Here is an 18,709-nt window from a genome sequence, read left to right on the forward strand (position 1 = left end):
GGCAGCAGGGACAAAAGAATACTTAAGTCTATTAGTCCTGCATTATGGCAGGATGAACCTGCCAAGGGCCTCACCAACCAAGGGGTGACTCTCGTCAATGAAAAGTGAGCGGGCCTTATTCAGGGTCCTGAGCTTATTTCAGCAAGATTGTTGATTGGGATGGGGTGTGGAGCCGGCCGTCATGCACCGCTACATCTCTGCAGGTTGGTTGACCCATGTGGCTCCACGCGCCATCAACATTAACTCAGTGGGTGTTGCAGTGTGGGCATCCATTTGGTTCAGCTTTCTGTGGATGAACCTGTTGTTGAGGAAACACTTTTTTTGCTTTGATTAAAGATTTTTCCTTTCTGACAATAACTGACTGAGAATGAAACTGTTTGCACTGCTGCAGACCCACGTAATCTTTTAGGCTGATAAACAGGCATAATTTCTCTTTTCACTCTGCAAAATCTTTCGTGGTGCAAGACTTAAAAGTGCAAGCTTTTATATGTGATGGTCTCTTCGTAAATCTTCCTGTTTATTTACATTATGTACATTTTTACCCCACACATTATGCTGTGAACACATTCTCATTTGATAAGTGCTGTGAAACAAGATGATTTTCATTGTTAATAGTGTGTTCAGTGAAGAGTCTGGATGTTGGCTTTATTTGGAGGCTTCGCTCCTCTCCTCCTCCTCCTCTGTCTTAATTTTGCCTCCTTTTCTCTCCTTCACTGATCTGTTTTGTCCTCTGTCACCTTCAGTGCCCCCTTGTGTGTTTCTTTCTCTTTATCTGTTTTTCTTTGCCTCCATCTCCTCAAGGTCACGATCCTCAGACGTTCACTGAGACACAATCTCGAGGGGCCAGCTATCACACACACACACACACACACACACACACACACACACACAATCATGTAGACAACTTCTAGGGTGAACCTCTCAGAGAGATGACAGAGAGAAAGAGAGACACAGACAGACAGAGGGAGATTGAACTTTGGTAACATGACCTGCATGCCTCCATTCAACCCATCCACACCCCATCCCAATCACACAAACACACATACAAGCGAGTCACAGTAATGAATAATGCATGTTGCATCTATGTATGCATGCACACACATACACACACAGTCAAACTCAAAGAGGAAGTTGAGGAGCAGAAAGCAAAGTTCAATGAAACAAAGCTTTGTTGGCATGAAGTTATGATCAAAACACACATTTGCCAAATAATATGCAACACAGTAAAGTAAATAGTAAAGTAAATCTCACTCCTCTTCCACCTCACCTTTTCTTTATGTCTCATTCTTACTGTTTTTGTTTCTCTGTTCTCTTTCCTTTGTGCCTCTCATGTTTGTCTTCCCCTCTTTCCATCTCATTTCTCTGTCTTAGACACGTACAAAGGATTCAAAGGATAGGGAGACACAAGTGCAAACAGATGTAAAGGCAGATTTACTGACATTTGGAGAGACACAAGTTTCCATCCACTGTTGTTAAAGTGCATGAAATACGTGTGGAAGCAAACAAAATATGCTGTATTATCTGCTATGGGAACAGTGATGATGCTCTGATATCTTAGATGCTAACTGTAGTTGTGTCAGTGAAAAAGAACAAGTCATTTTCATAGAGGACATTGGTTAAAAGTCCTTAGGAATAGTTTTTAAATAGTCAAGCTGTCCCAGTTTTTACACGTCAGTTGCTGCACCGAAGCTGCATTAGGACAGTAACAGGGATGAGACAGACGATGGTTTCCACCACCAAATCAGAGCAAAAACAATCTTTATCTACAAATGCAAAAGCTCACCTTCAGTCAGATTTTGCTGCTGCCATTCATTCTTCTTCTGCTGTTTACAATGTGCACAAACATGGCTGCAGACAGAGAGACACACAGAGAGAGAGCAGCATTAATCTCCCAAGGCTTTGACTGTTGCCTTCAGCATGCTCTGCTGCTCACAAATACCTCTACTGCTCCCCTCTGTGTGTGTGTGCGTGTGTGTGTGTGTGTGTGTGTGTGTGTGTGTGTGTGTGTGTGTGTGTGTGTGTGTGTGTCAGAACAGATGGAGACAGATAGAGCCTTTTATCCATTGATGAGTCGGGAACCGTATGGCTCGCACACACACACACACATAACACACACAACAAACAGTGCAGGGAGCAGCAGAGCACTCGGATGCTGTCCCTGACAATTTCCAAGACAAGGCAGAGGAGAAATTACTGCACAGGACGGACGAAGTGCAGAGAGCCTCACTGTGGATCAGCAATTTGAGATAAGATAGGATAAGATGTTCTCATCCTGCACCTCTGCCTCTGAGGATGCAGGCATTTTTTCTATGTCTTAAGACCGTTTCTTAAATTGAAGCATGGCTTAACAAAGTGAGATAATTAGATTAGATTTTCAGATTATAATAGTTTCTTACGACAGAGGCAGGACGAGAGAGCGGGACAAGGTCGAGGCAGAGAGAGCTGGAAAACGAAGCGCCGCGAATAGACGAGAGAGACAAGGAAGTGGTGATGAATTAATGGAGAGTCAGAGACACGGGGCACATTTATAAAGATGAAGTAGAAATGGATTTTAGAGAAAGGAGAGGTGGCACAAAAACTTTCAGTGAGTGGGAGAGAGAGTGGTTGAAGGACAGAAACAAGTGACAGTCATGATTGAATAGAGGGGCAGACTCTCAGGGAGGCCATATTTGTTATGGAAAGTGTGAAGTGGAGTGTAAAGTGCCAGCACGGAATAAATGATATGGAATGAACCAAAAGGCGAAAAACTTTCCCTTTAGAACACAGTTATCAATTCTACTCCTGTCTCTCTAACAAAAATGTTCTCTCTGTGATATTAAAATGCCCCAAATTTTGAAAGAGGGGCTCTGAACATTTAGTGGAAGCCATAAACTTATAAGGCTTGTATATATTTCTGTTAGAACTTTGACTTGTGAAGTACGAATTTCTGCCGAGAATGTCAGCGTAAAGTCAAGCTTCTCGTGCTTTCTGTTCGCCGTCATGTTGGCAGTGATCTTGGATGACATTGCCCCTGGTGGGAAAATCCTCTCACCGTCTTCAGCGTAGCATTCTTTCAGTATATTTGATGTGACTGGCATATTTAGCATGTACCGAAAGCAGTGAGACTCCAGGTAATCAATAGCACGTATGTTAGAGTTCGTCAAATGAACACAACATCTCAGGAACGTTTGCGTGGACTCAATGAACTGATTAGAATTCGGTGGTCAAAGGTCACTGTGACCTCACATTTTTGACCGTAATGCAAGAATTCTCAAGTCTGTCAAATTTTCACACAAATGTCTGGATGGATGAAATGATGAAGCGATATCATTTTCTGTCCAAACGTCAGATTCGCTGTGACATCATAACTTTTCTGGCCGTTATTCAACACCAGAACTCAGGAACAGAAGCAGAAACTGTGACCATGTTTCACATTTGCTCAGATACTGAATTGGTGACACTAATCTTGGGTTCCCGCCTTGAAACTGTGCTGATTGTTTAGATCTATTGTGCTGCCGGGTTTAAGACGTGTGTGAAGCGTCCACCTTTTACAGTTTGCAGCTTCTCTGCAGCAGCATCCATATTTGAAGTGTTGTAGTCGCCACAGGCTCATTGGTTCTGCTCATATTGAGCTTCAGGTGTGACATTATTCACTGGAGTCGTACATGTCAATACAGTGGTACCTTCTTAATAACTTTTATTAAATTCTTTCAAAGTCTTCACTACATAAAATATATGAGTTTGGACTGACATGGATGTAAACTACAGCTGGACTGGTTGGTATATAAGTGTCATATGAAGTTAAATGCAGAGTCATCTTCCAGTCTGTTGCTTATGAGATTTTGTGTTTTTATTGGTGTTAAAATGCCCCAAAAAACCACCTCAGTTGCTGGTTCCAAGCCTAGAACCAAAGGGAGAATCACCAGCTGCCCCATGACATGCTCAAATCCCATATGGTCTAGCAGTTAGGATTCCTGGTTTTCACCCAGGCGGCCCAGGTTCAACTCCTGATATGAGAACTATGTTTCCCGAATTTCCACAGCTGGGGATTAATAAAGTATATTTTTATCTTATTATTATTCCATCAGTCCACTTACAGCCCGTGGTGTCTGTGAATGTTGGAGGATGTGTCTAACGCAGTCCCCCATTTTCTCTTCCTCTCATCCAGAGGGCTAAGATCGGTCCAGGCAAGAACACAGAAGGCAAGTCGGCCAACGCTGCATCCCGGTTCGACTCCAATGGCAACCAAGATCGCATGAAGCTGTCCGACTTCAACTTCCTGATGGTGCTGGGCAAGGGCAGCTTCGGCAAGGTGAGGTTGTGGCGTTGGTGTGCGTCTATGTCTGTGTCAGAGCCACAGGTGCATAATGGAGTATATTTTTGTGTATCTGCGTGAACTTATTTCAAAAGATACAGCCTTGCTTCAACATCACAGCGAATCCTGATAAACTGCCCACACTATTCATGGGCTTAATTATAGACATGTAGGACTCACTTTTAAGGCTGCAAACATGTAATGTGTAACACGTGTGGTAGCCATCTTTCATATGCAAAGACACAGTTAAAACAAGTATATTGGGGCTCTAATTGCGTGATATGATGCATGTGCCTGTGAGCATCTGTGTCTGAGTGAGCACTACAGCTCTGTATCCACACACGGAGCTTAGAGGAAAGAAAAAAATGGCCAGAAAGAGAGGATAGAGATAGAAGGAATTAAAGGAGATGAAGCGCAGGTCGACAGAGATGGATGAAGGGTAAGAGAGACGAAGAGGATGACATGACAAGTGGAGAGAGTGATGAAAGGAGAGGGAGAGACAGATGTGAGAGCACGGCGGCAAGGTTGACGTGAATGAATTGAGAGAGAGGTTAAAACGTCAGGCTGAATGAAAAGAGGGCGAGCGAGAAAGGAGGGGGACACCTTGGCGGGGGAAGACTGACATGAGTGAATGAAAATCGAGGCAGGAAACTGAAAGGAACGGGAGGATGTGGCCAGGGAGGGAGGGAGAAAATTTGGGTAAACGACGGGTAGAGCAGCAGGGATGGAGAGAGAGACAGAGAAAAAGAGAGACCATTGTCTGTGTACCAGACCTGTGTGCCGGCAGCCTGTTTCCATGGCAACAGGCATTTAAAGCAACACCGATGCGTCAATGTGGAGAGACTGAGTCGAGGGTCGGTCATTACTGGAATACCTGACACGCATGCACGCACACACACACACACAGAGACTCCTGAAACACGCACAGACACACATGAGTACACACCTTCTGTAGGAACACACACATGCGCAGCTTGTGTTGGAGCACAAACACATGCATGTACACACACTCGTTGTTTAGGCCTGCTCTATGTACAGCACATAGTTATACATACATGTAAAGGCTCCTGAGTTTGAGTGGGAGGCCGGTACCTGCACAGCTGCTCTCTGTGTCTCAGTGTCTGAGGACATCTGCATCACAATACTGCTGCTAACATGTCTCTCTCTCTCTCACACACACACACACACCTCCATATTCATCATTTTCACATTACCGGATGTGAGCATTTTGATCTGTGTTGTGTGAATTACAGCCAAGCCTCTGTGACAGTATTGATCGTGTGTGGTTCAGCAACAAGGAAGTGCTCAGACTCCCCTGCCTTGTCTTTTTACTTCCTGTCCGCACTGGAAGTGGGGATGCGTTGTGTTGTGTAGGTGGACATCTGCTGCTCGTGCACCTTACACCTGCGTTCACGTGTATTTGTGTTTTTATTCTCACTTTTTACACTTGTTTGAAGGGGACAGGACTGAGTCTGAAAAACTTGTCACATACTTCTGTATGTCTGTACAGTTTGAACAGTTGAATCAAATTGTGATGCCAGTTGGTGGCTTGTTTGCTTATTTCACCAGCTCGCTGTCAATCAAAACTGATCAAACCACACTCACAGAGTCCTGATGAGGCAGATTAGATGGGTTTTGGACCATTAAGCAGTTAGTAATAATAACTGGGGTGTTTTTTCAGAACTTTAGTTTTTCGTTTTTGCTTATTTATTCATGAATATTTAATGTTGTACATAAATTTCAGGGGCTTTAATCCACCTCAAGACAGCAACACAGCCCCAACCCACTCGTCTTATTGTGGTCTGCCGTCAGCCAGCACAAAGGAAAACCAAAAAATAATCATCAAATGTCTAATAAAAATGCTAAATGTGTTCGTGTAGTTAAGCCCAGTAGCAGCCTGAAGAAGAAGACGGTGCCTGTCTGTGTGGGGCACGACAGCACATGCACACTGCCTGGGTGGACATGATCCATTGGACTGCATAAACTATGTGATATATGGCAGAGTTAGAATAACACAGCACAGCCCACTGTAATACAACATGGTGCAGTGTCATGCGGTGCAGCGGAGTGTGGTTTCATTAGTTTTCCCTGGGTAAATTCACTCTGCAAGGTCAGCAGAGAGAACACAGCGGCATCATTTACGACACATGACAGTTAATATCCTGAGGACTGCTTTTCCGCCAAATGACCCTGAACAACTTTCTTGGATAAAAGGGCGTCGCCGACAGTCATAAACACCACAATTCATCGAGAAGTAGCCAGTTTATGAATGACACCGTGACCAGAATGACCTTGAGTAAGATACTGAACCTCGATGAGATCATGAAATGTAACTCGGCCGCTAAATGCATCAGGTAGCTGCCTAAAATCACATGCAGACAATAGAAGGTACCATGAATCGAATGCGTCACCGTGGACCATGTGCAGTAACGATGCCAAACATCTCCAGTTGTTACTTTGTGCCCTGTGCGTCTTCTGTGCACGCCGCCGCTCTGATTTTGGATGAAACCCCGTGGTTTTATGTCGCCCCTCTCTTGTGCCGCTCTTGTCCTTGTCTTTGTGGTCGCATTAAATGAGCTTTGGGCCAGATGGTGTCCTCCCTCCCTGTTTCAACTTTATAGAGTTTGTATTTACATAGAGTCACACTGCCACCATATGTGATAAGTACACGCATACACAAACACACACACAGCTGTCAGAGGATAGCATCTGAGATCCAACTCCAACAGAGAGCTAAACTTTAACGCTGACGATTTTTATGCACACTGTTGAACTGTGGCTGCAAACACAAATTCACAAGCTCACACACACACACACATATATATACCTGTATGTCTTTGTCCATCTGTGCTGCACTCCCTGTAGTATCCCAAACCCAGTAACCCCTCTGCATTACCATGTCTGAATATTCATAAGGTACAAACAGAAAAGATGATACGTTTCCGATCTCTTAGGGGGGGAAATACGATGAAGTGGACATAAGGTCAGTCTTATTGCTCTATTCTCAGCGGTTTTGGAAAGAATAATCAGTGTGATAAGTTTTTCATTTACATCATTAATCAGACACTCAACTTACAATGAGTGAGCAGGTAGCGGTCCTGCTCACTCTGGGCTTGACGGCACATGTTTCTGTTTGTCAGCTCACTGTGGAGACTGTGTTTAATTTGCACAGTGGTCTTGGAGGAAGTGGTCTGGTCACAGATCGCGTCTATCTTGATTCTCCAGAGGAATTGTTTCTGAAACACATCAATGAATCAATCAAACTCAGCTCAACTTGAGCATTTGAGCTGCACATTTTCGAGTCACTATAGGTTCGCCCTGCCCTTTATGCAAATTAACATCAGAAACCTAATAAAAGGTTTTAGTATGAAATACTATTGGATAAAAGATCCTTTGTTGAGGTCCCAAAACTCAATTAGCCTCGTGGGAACTACAAACACACCATGCTAGCCGTGTAGCGTAAAGCTCAGCCATTTTTCTTCCACATCCTTCCTGCCTGTACACGGCCTTGTTTTAAGATAAAACGTTAAAGCGCTTATATTAGTTTTAGAATGGTAGGAAGAGGAAGGCTGTGCAGGCAGTGCACTGGTTTCAGCAGAGTACTCTCACGTGTGGAAAAAGAGACTCTATCTACACTCTTTTTGCTATTAGCATACTGTCAGAGAAACAGCTGTTCAAAAAGTAAAAGTCGAGGGGGATGATGAGCTTGAATTTGTTCAGTCTGACTTTTTAAAATCAAAGTTGCCTAAACATTTTCATGGTTCACTGTTGCTCAGGTTGTGACGCATCCATTTCCATTTTTATTTATTCTTTGAACTAGCACGGAAGCTAGCTAGTAATATACAGACAATATTATAATATTCATGTAATTTCTTTTAAGAACCTTCTTACAAAATGAATTCTAAAGAACAGTTAATTAATATTTTGGATACACGTATTGATAAAAACAGAAGATCAGATTAGAAGATTAGAATTTAGGAGATTTATAACACTCTCTTATCTGTCTGTTCATCTGTTCAATGTAAGGTTACAGTCTGCAGTCAGTTATCTTAGCTTAGCATAAAGACATGCAAACAGGGTGAACGGCTTGTCTGACTCAGTCAAAAGTAACAAAATCCACCTACAAGCACCTTTTAAAGCTCGCTAATTAACTCACCATGTCTCGTTTTTTAATAGAAAAAAAGTCTAAAAACGAATTGCATCGTTGGCGCTACGTTTTGGAATGGGCCTGTTATTTGGTTGGGAGCAGTGACTTCCTGAAGTTTTGTTGTTACTTTGAGGTTGCCGTGCAACCAGCAGAGACTCCAGGAAGTGACTGCCACTGGCTAAGGAACGATCCAGCATGTAGCACCTGTAAGTTTTCCAGAAAAAACAAACATAATATAACATGATTAGTGAGCTTTCAAGGTTATGGTCAGCAGATTTTGTTACATATGGACAGAGCCAGGCTAGCTGTTTCCAATTTCTGTGCTAAGCTAAAGCTATAGGGCTATAGCTTTGTATTGAACTCTTAGCAAGAAATTGCATAAATGCGTTTCCCAATCTGCTGTGTAGCTCCTCTTTGCTCAGGTTTGGTACACACAGCACAGACACCTTCAACAGTTACACTCAGTGCAGATAGACCTCGTGGCCTAGTCACAAGCCCGCTTCAACTTTTATGAGATGACCTGCGAGCTGAGACTTGACCTACATTTTGCCCGTTATTCATGGCAGCAGCAGCTACAAGACTCTTCAGGAAAGAAGATATGAGGACAGGAGAGGAGAAAGGAAGAGGAAAGTAGGAGAGGGAGAAGTCGAGAAACAGGAGGGAAGAAGTGCTGATGGAGGAGGAGAGGAGAACAGGATACGGCGAACAAGAGCCGTGAGAGAGGAAGGCGAGACAGAAACGTTTACTCCTGTTTGAGAGACTGTAAGCAGTATGAGTCTGACCTTGGCTGCAAGACATTCAATCTGCAGAGTACACACACATGCACAGCAACGCAGAGGCATCTCACAGTGGTTTCGTTCTCGGCATCTGTCTGGCCGACCTCCACGGGGATCAGCAGCTACAGATTATATACGAAACCTCCGCCCGTGGCGTGCGGGTGTTCTGTGTGTGAGAGTGTGTGTCTCACAGGTGAAGCCGAAAGCAGACACAGTTAAAACAAAAAGGATGTCTGGATTGCTTCGCCGCTGCCTTCCCGTCTCTTACTCTGTCCTTCTCTCTGTCCTCCCAGTCCTCCTGCCCTTCACGTCCTCCTTCAGTCTGTCCCCCACTCTTTAAATCCAACTCTCCTCACCCGCTCACCTTCCTTTATCTCCATCCGCCCCCGCTCTGTGTGCCCGAAAGCAACACAAATGTGAAATAATCCCCTCTTTGTCTTCTTACTCTCTCTTTTCTACTTGTTCTCCTCCCTGATGCTCGTGAAGGGCAACGAGAAGCCGAACAGTATGAAAATCTTGCAGAAGCGCGGAAAGAAATCTGGCTTCGCACGGTTAACTTTCGATCCAGCTGCCCTTCCTCTTCTCTTCTTCTCTCGTGAAGCAAGGGCAGAACAGAGCCGCGTGGCATCGAGATGGCGGAGAATAATTAATTAAGGCCTCTAACTGTGAGATCCTGGTGTGAAATCTTTGCTGTTCGACATGAAATGGCAACTGTTAGACGTGCGCTAATGGCCGATTCAGCCTTGGCAAAGTTTTTGGCCGCTTGGTTACCGTTGCCTGTCCATTCTCACAGTGGAAGATTTACTCCACAAATTTCCTACAGACGTTTGAAAAAGTGTTAATTCTAGACGCCAACTGTTGGAAAACAACACTAAATGTGCAGAGCTGTGATCAGACCATCGTTGCTTGACGGGGTTAACGAACGGTCAGTTCTAACAGCGTGGCCTGTGTTGCAACCAGTGTGAACACAGCAAGCCACCCAGAATATGCATGACATCAGACACAATACGCTGCAGACACAACGCTGCGAGCTCCGCGTCTGTAAAGTTTAATGAGGGACAAATAATGCCAGCACTGTGGCCCAGACTTGCTTTCTATTTTGCTGCATTTTCAAAACGAGGGCAGCACAAAGGGATGATGCAAGTTGATGACATGTGCGCTCGGCTTTTTTATTTAACATCTGACTGCTACAAATCAGCAGGCGTTGAACTCACAACTTGACGTGCCTCGGATTGGATGTTGTGATGTCTGACACAAGTTGCGAAGGAGATTTTATTAGGTCTATCTCTCACGGCGTAACGTGCAATCACACCGTGCAGGTGCCTTTTATCACCTTTCCTTCTGTCCTGCCTTTCTTTTTCTTTCCACGTATCCTTTCCTCTATTTTGCCTCGCCTCAGACACATCTGGAAAGAATCCATTTTCTCTCTCCTGTCCTTCGTCTCTTTATTTCTACTTTCGCTGTCTAACCCTTTATCCCTGCCCTTTACAGTACCTCCTCTATCCTCCCGCTTTCCCTGCCTCCCACATCTCTCTGCCTCCCTCCCTTCTTTGCCCTCTTTCTCCCCCTTCCTTTCTCTCCTTCCCCGCACTCGTCTTTCTTCAAGGTGATGTTGGCATGAAGGCACGACATTAGCTGTGTGCCACAAATTTTGAATATTAATGAATTCACCTCCCTTGTATTTTCCGTCTAGCCTCTCTGTCCTCTCTCCTCCTCGCTGTAGGTGATGCTGGCAGAGCGTAAAGGGACAGATGATCTGTACGCTATAAAGATCCTGAAGAAGGACGTTGTGATCCAGGATGACGACGTGGAATGCACCATGGTGGAGAAGAGAGTGTTGGCGTTGGCTGGAAAGCCCCCGTTCTTAACACAGCTGCACTCCACCTTCCAGAGCATGGTAGGCGGGCCCACGGATTTTCTCAACAGTTGTACGATATCGTGGAAAATGTTCACTAATCTTATAAAAAACACAAGCCCAGTTTTTAATAACGATGCTGTCGCTGCTTGTTGTAGTGTCTTGACACCTTCCTTATTGAAGTAGTATTTAGACATTTTGCGAATTACGTTGCTTCACCTTTTTGCGAAGGTTAAGTTCATGTCACATCCATTACCTTCGGACATAGCCATGTGAGCTGTTTCCCCGTTTCCAGGCTTTATGCTAAGCTAAGCTAACCAGCTGCTGGCTTCATATTTAATGGACAAATATGAAAACTGGTATCAACTGGTATATTTCAATAAGGGTAGGCTAATTACAGAAGCATCTCTCTGTATAAAGCAATGCACTCCAATCCTCAAAATGATCATACAGTTGAATCAACACCTCTTTAAAACCGTTTCTACTACAACTGAACATTTGAACCTTGGATTTATTGCTGGACTGTTGTACTTAACTGCATTCAGGTGTAGGAATGCTGGGAACTTAATCTCCCTGCAGTATAAGTTTTAAAAACGAATGATAAGTCAGGACCACCTGGCATCATATTTTAAGTCACTGCGTACCCCTTTAGCATTTTTTTTCAACATTCAAATGGCAAAGCATCAAGTCCAAATATGGAGAAGGTTGTTTGGATGGATCAATTACCGGACTTTCCCAGGAGGCCTGGGTTCATGTCCTGTGTGAAACCGAAAGGGAAGGCTGATTTCTGCTGTAAGTCAAGGAACATAATGTACACAAGTAACATATGTAACTGTTATTTGAAGCCAAACCCTGATCTTTTCCTCGACCTAACCAACTAGTTTTTGTGCCTAAACCTACCCAAAGTGTGACCATGTATTTTGAGCTTTATTTTGAAAGTGTAACCCGATGTTGCATATTTACTTGAAAAGCTCTACACGCTGAAGAATGACACAAAAGGTGCACCCAGTGCCTTAAAAGGTAACACCAAGGCGTCCTGATCAATCATCCGTATGTGGCGAGTTATGAGTGAGAATGTCTTGAAACCAAAACAGATGATCCATTTACAATCTCTGCTAGCTGAACCGTCACCCTTCACAGGACCCTACACCTCCACTTCACGTTTGATGTGAAGGGAGCCACAGTCCCGCCGAAGGCCAGAGCCGCACTGCTGGAGAGTCTTAACAGCAGCCACCCTGCCTGCTGTCACCAGCTCACAGCTGGAGTACACAGGCTGGGTTCATATTCAATTCATACTCCCCTTCTGACGTACACTTTAATCCATATTACACCAAAGATGAGTCAACAGAGGAGTAAATATAGCTCGATGGTCTCATGCTTTACACTGAGCACATGTCATTTACATGTAACAGCATGAACACATTCCTTTGGGCATGTTTTCATTGATTGATGGACATAATGTGTGCTGAATCCATTTGAGGCTGTGGTCAAAGGTTCGACAAATAAAGTTGACCTGGCCCACACATACACACACACACACGCACACACACACTCTCTCTCACACACAATAACCAGAAATGAGTGTGTTAATCCTCCTCAGCGCTAATTCTCTGACCGGAGGATTCGTACATATGGGATTTAGGCGCCAGTTGTAACACACACACACACATAAAGGCAATTATAACATGCATGCACGCACACATACGTACAGTATTATTGTTGTGTGGTGCGCACATACAAATGCATTTTAATCACACATCGCGTCATCAGCACACACTGCAGACGAACAACTGCTCATAAGACAGCAGGCAGTGCAGCAAAATATACCTACAAGCATGCACACACACATACACACACACACACACACATATTAAAAGCCACACACAACGCAACTCCACAATATTTTTCCTCAAACACACACATGGCCACATACCAAATCCCTCCACGCTCCCTCACATATTGTACCTTATTGGCAATTTCTGTAGATAATGGAGGAGAATTAGCTCTTAAATTGAAGTTGCCGTGTTCCCTCAGTCGAAGACTGATTGGAAGCGCAGACTTATTTTTCTTATCCCTCCATTTTTTCCTCTATCTCTACTTTTATCTGCTCTCATTTGACCCGTCAGTCTCTATTTGCCTCTGAACAGTACCTTTCTCTCCGCAGCATCTCACTCTCATCCCACTCCCCTGTGGCCTCTCACCTGCTCTTATGAACGTGCACTTTTTGACCTCTCCCTCTCCGCCTGTCTCTCCCCAGGACCGCCTGTATTTTGTCATGGAGTACATAAACGGAGGAGATCTCATGTATCAGATTCAGCAGGTCGGCAAGTTCAAAGAGCCCCATGCTGTGTGAGTACGGAGACACGCAAAGCAGCTTTTGTAGACCGAAGGCTGAGATGCGTTCTTATGCCATCACAACACAAAATCTTAATCCCACGCTTACAGGTGTTTTAGCAGTTTGGTAACGCTTCTTTTAAATGATACTGACTGAGCCATCAGCAGTTTGACAGGCTCAGGTGATGGATGAGCAATCCTAGCAGAGCCTGCGGGTGAAATATGTTGTTCGCCCCGATGCGCATTGCTGCTCTGCAGAACTTCAAAGACACGAGAGTAATCCAGCAGCAAGTTTTCAGCGTGCGGTAGAATACCTCCAAAACTGCAGAATAAAGTTAAGGTGGCTGGCGAGATCGCTGGCGTCAAGTCAAACCAGCGGGCTGACATATTTGACAAGCGGGCTGTCGGGGAAAGCGAGAGCCGTGGAGGAGTTTGCCCTTCATCTGCTTTGTAGGGAATTAGAGTTTCTTCCCTCTGGCAGAAGGTTTAGACGGCTGAAGGGCAAGTCGAACGCGGCGAGGAACTCGTTTATCTGAGGCCATCGCCGTGTTCAGCTCTGTTTAATTTATTTATCAGACAAAAGTCAAGATATTCTGCTCTGTGGATGATGACGCCTTGAACTTTTGTCTCAGTCTCTTGTCTTTTCTATTTTGTACTCTCGTGCGTTTATGCTTTGCGTCCAGCCCCCCCGCTGCAGCGCCGCCGCTCCGATCGTCATTCTGATCACAGATAAAACATCCAACGAGCTCTAAACAGGCTCTGCATATTCCACGCCGCTTCTCCACGCCCTCAAACTGCCTCCTGACATCTTTTCGGCGCGCTTCACAAACAGACACCGCTTGTGCGCGCCCACGCAAACAGCGTGGTCAGTGTGTCCAGACTCCTCTTGTTGATCTTATCAGCTGCTCTCTGGCCTTGAAGAGACAGCGGTGACCTTTATGCAGACACACACCCACACACACAAATTATCCCTCTGTTTTCCTCCTGTCCTTTCTCTCAGCCTCCTTCTAATTACTGTTTTTGTTTCGCCTTGTGTTTGTGCAGATTCTACGCCGCAGAGATAGCCATCGGTCTGTTCTTCCTACATCAAAAGGGCATCATCTATAGGTAACCGCCATATATACAGTATATAAAGCCGTTTATGGTCATATATGATATCATCTTGATCAAGGGGCAGATTTATGATATCCACACTGTTTTTCACTCCCGCAGAGACCTGAAGCTGGACAACGTGATGCTGGACTGCGAGGGCCACATTAAGATAGCAGATTTTGGCATGTGTAAAGAAAACATGAACGACGGAATCACCACCAAGACCTTCTGTGGAACACCGGACTACATAGCTCCTGAGGTAGAGTGTGTGTGAGGCGCAGGGGCGGCGGGTGGGCCGGCTGTGCTGGTGCTCTGGTCGTTGTCTCTGGCCTGCTGTGCGCTCACATTTACACCGTCGTGTTGACTCCTGCAGTTCACAGCTGCTTTAGAGCCGGCCTAATATAGTGCAAAGTGATGAACGCTACACAAACACTTGCAATTCTTTCTAGCAATAGTTGGATGTTTAGGGAAATGCACTTATTTGCTTTCTTGCCAAGAGTTAGAGGAGTTTGTCTGGACAGTATATATGAAGGTAGAGCCAGCAGCTGTTAGCTTAGCATGAAAACTGGAAACAGCTAGCCTGACTGACAAAATCAGCACCTTGAAAACTCTCTAATGAAAACTTTATTTCTAATTTATCTAATGCATTGTAAAAAAATAAAAAATAGACAAATGCTAATGTTGCTACAGATAAAGCTACTACTAAAACAGTGTTTATAGATCTCATTTCTATTAGCTTACTAATGCTGCGAGTGCTAAAACTACCTCTATCACTGCCACCAGTGCTGCTAGTGGTAGTTACAGTGCCCTTTAATTTGGATTTGGATAATTTAATATCCTAAATTAGTTCTTTCTTTTAGCTGCATTTTAGTTGGCTGCACAATAAGAGCCCAGTTTAGGAGCCGGCGTGCTTCTTCTGCTCGTTGCGTGGCTAAATACCATCTGACATCAGATTGGGGGGGTTCGATATTTATATTCACTTCACACAGTGATATGCCGGCTGTGTGGAGAAAGGGTTTGACCGCTCTCTAGCTCTCTCTTTCATTCGTTATACGACAGTTTGTGGCAGTTCATGTGAACCACTAAGTACAATGCAATGAATGCCTTCTGGATATGTGCACCGTTGATATGATGATATCGCACCCCCCCCCTCTCTGTGACTCCTTTAAACTAACTTTTTGATGCATGCAGAGGTATTTTAGCTTGTGTGTGAACAAGTATTTTTGGCCACTTTTCTGAACAAATTCTCTTATATTCCAGATCATAGCCTACCAGCCTTATGGAAAATCTGTGGACTGGTGGGCTTTTGGAGTATTGCTCTATGAGATGCTGGCTGGACAGGTTAGTCTGTGTGTGTGCTTTAGTTTTACAGATATAATTATGAAATCTGGTGGGGGGAAAAAAAATTAAATGAAGCGATCTTTTGAGCCGGAATATGCTCGTAAAAACTCCCTGAGCAGCATTTGTATTCATGACTGAACGTGAAAAAAACAAACACTCATGATCGTAGCCTTTAAAATTTGACATCATGTAATGAAAGGTTAGCTATTAAATTATACCCCTTGATGAGTTTTTCTCTCGTGGCATTAATAATTGTTAGAGTAGATGTGACATTTGCAAATCCTGGATATCTCATTTGGAGTGAATGTCGTGAATGTGTGAGCGTTTCAGGCCTGCAGCACTTAGATTCTGAGGAGCTCAGACAAAAAAAGCTTTTAATGATTCAATTTAAATATCCTCTACTTGTCCTATCCTGCCCTCTGTTTCTCCTACTCTCTCCTCTCCTCTCTCCTCTCTCCTCTCCTCTCCAGCCTCCATTTGACGGTGAGGATGAGGATGAGTTATTTCAGTCCATCATGGAGCATCACGTCTCCTATCCCAAGTCAATGTCCAAGGAGGCTGTCGCTATCTGTAAAGGGGTGAGTGTAAACCACACACACACACACACAAACACACACACACAGTACAACACAAGTCCTTGTCTTTCTCGCCCCCTCTCTTCTCTTTCCCTCTTTTACAAACTCGCACACAGACAGAGAGGACGGAGCTGGGAGGGTATTAAATATGTTTGAGGAAAGGATGCAGGAACAGGCAAGAGAGGAGGCAGGAAGTGAACAGAGGAAGGAGGAAGAGAAGGAGGCAGAGAGGGACATCAAAATTATCTGCATAATTAAAGCCATTGTGGGGGAACATTTATTTGGAGTGAAACAACATTGTCCGCTCTCACTATCTGTCCTTCTTCCAACCTCCGGCAACCCCCCCGTCTCTCTCCCTCTCGTTCTATCTCTCTCCCTCGCTCTCCGTCTCTCTCTCTCCCCCTCTCCTGCTCTCTTGCTCTCCCTCTCTCTTCCCCTCTCTCTCTCCCTCTCGTTCTCTCTGTCTCTCTCCCCCTCTCTCTCTCCGTCTCTCTCCCTCTCGTTCTCTCTGTCTCTCTCCCTCTCTCTCCCCCTCTCTCTCTCCGTCTCTCTCCCTCTCGCTCTCTCTCTCTCTCTCTGTCATAACCCTCTCTCTCTCGTCCTTCTCTCACTGCAGTGTTCATTGTTAAGCTGCTGTTTCACTTTTTTCATTGTACATCCTCTCTATCTCTCACACACACAGACATGCACACACACAAATTCTCCCTCTCTCTCCATCGCTCACACACACACACACACACACGCACACACACACACACACACAGACACAGACACATTGCACCGCTCTAATAGCCTAAGCTTGTGCAGTGTGCTCAGTTGACTGTGGAAACTCCTCTTCAGAAAAGATCGGCCAGTACAAAATGATGCCCTGACACTTCCCAACTGGACTGGATGGGTGTGTGTGCGCGTGTGTGCGTGTGTGTGTGTGTGTGTGCGTGCATGTATGTGTGTGTGAGCTGATTACTGCTATATACAGAGTGAGTCTTCTCTATTGAACCTTCACCTTTTCGTCTCATTTTCTAACTCTACGCTTCACTGACCATGACGACAAACTGCACACGCACGCACACACATAAACACACACACACACACACACACACTCACCCACTGGAGGATGTATGTAATATTTAGATATACATTCAGGCCATTTGCACAGAGTGGGTCATCTCTCTAGTGATAAAAACACTGTTATGTTGACATAATTTAGTCAGTTTTTAAACACAAAAACAAAGATTTTCGTTCATTAACAAGGTAAGCATGTTTGTTTTTCTTTAAAAAAGAGGAGAGCAAAGAGAGAAAGAAAGAAAACCTCTCTACTAATTGTTTCTGGAGCTGCATCCTTAAAATAAAACTTGCAATTAACAGCCCAGGCTCAAATCTATGATCCACACACCCATACACACATATATATATTAACATGAGCATACAGTGCAAGCTTGAATTAGGATACACACGTCTACGCCAGCATGGCTTTAGTCATATTGTCATATATGTTCACTGAGACACACACACACACACATACACGCATTTATTGCACACACACACACATGTATTAGTGATGATTACTGGGTTGTAGTGCTACAACTGTGGATCTTCAGTGGAGCATGAAAGCTCGCCTCCGTCCACCCCCACAGCTCCCACTGCGCCCTGCCAGCACTGCCTGGGTTAACTCAATGCGTGTGTGTGCATGCGCGCGTGTGCGTGTGTGCTCGTGAAGACGACGTGAAGCTTTCCTCTTTAAATGCTACAAGATATTTCCATTTTGAAAAAGAAAAAAAAATCATCATCATGTAAAGTTCATCTTGCAGTGCTCTGCAGTGAACACAGTGCGGTCTGTGAACATAATGACTGTAGCTCAGATAGCTGTTGTCCATTGAAAACACGTCAGCAGCTGTTCTAATTTAGTGCTGGAAATGCATTCACTTTCTTAAGAGTAGGTGTCACAAGAGATCCATCGAAATTGATGAACTGGTCTCTCGGCCTCAAGATCTACATGATCTCTAAAACTGAAACCAGAATTTCGAAAAGTTGCTTTACATCAGATTACAGTTTTCCATGTGGCAGTTTAAAAGTAATACTACGAACTTCTAACCTATGATTAGTATTAACAGTTAGTGTGCTGTCCGGCGTATTGTGGGTGTAAAATGATGCCGCTGCGTTGGAGTCCTGGTTGTTTTTCTCGATGTTTTAGATCAATGAAAACATTTTCTAGTATCAGCTGCACTTTAACTGCTAATATTTTATTGTTTTAAGGTGCATATTTCCTTTAGAGTTTAATTTCTGCCTACTGCAAGG

General features: G+C 44.4%; 1 protein-coding gene across 2 annotated transcripts in view; it reads left to right on the forward strand.

The window, feature by feature from the left end:
* prkcbb (protein kinase C, beta b) overlaps positions 1-18,709 on the forward strand; it is a 94,925-nt gene that overhangs the window by 53,893 nt on the left and 22,323 nt on the right. For both annotated transcript variants that reach the window (XM_041956152.1, XM_041956151.1), the window contains exons 9-15: positions 4,148-4,291; positions 10,941-11,114; positions 13,330-13,421; positions 14,451-14,513; positions 14,619-14,757; positions 15,759-15,839; positions 16,310-16,417. In XM_041956152.1, coding sequence (XP_041812086.1) covers positions 4,148-4,291; positions 10,941-11,114; positions 13,330-13,421; positions 14,451-14,513; positions 14,619-14,757; positions 15,759-15,839; positions 16,310-16,417 — 801 coding nt within the window. The remainder of the gene's footprint in view (positions 1-4,147; positions 4,292-10,940; positions 11,115-13,329; positions 13,422-14,450; positions 14,514-14,618; positions 14,758-15,758; positions 15,840-16,309; positions 16,418-18,709) is intronic.

Source organism: Chelmon rostratus, chromosome 17 (assembly GCF_017976325.1).
Source record: "Chelmon rostratus isolate fCheRos1 chromosome 17, fCheRos1.pri, whole genome shotgun sequence".
Taxonomy (NCBI): Eukaryota; Metazoa; Chordata; class Actinopteri; order Chaetodontiformes; family Chaetodontidae; genus Chelmon; species Chelmon rostratus.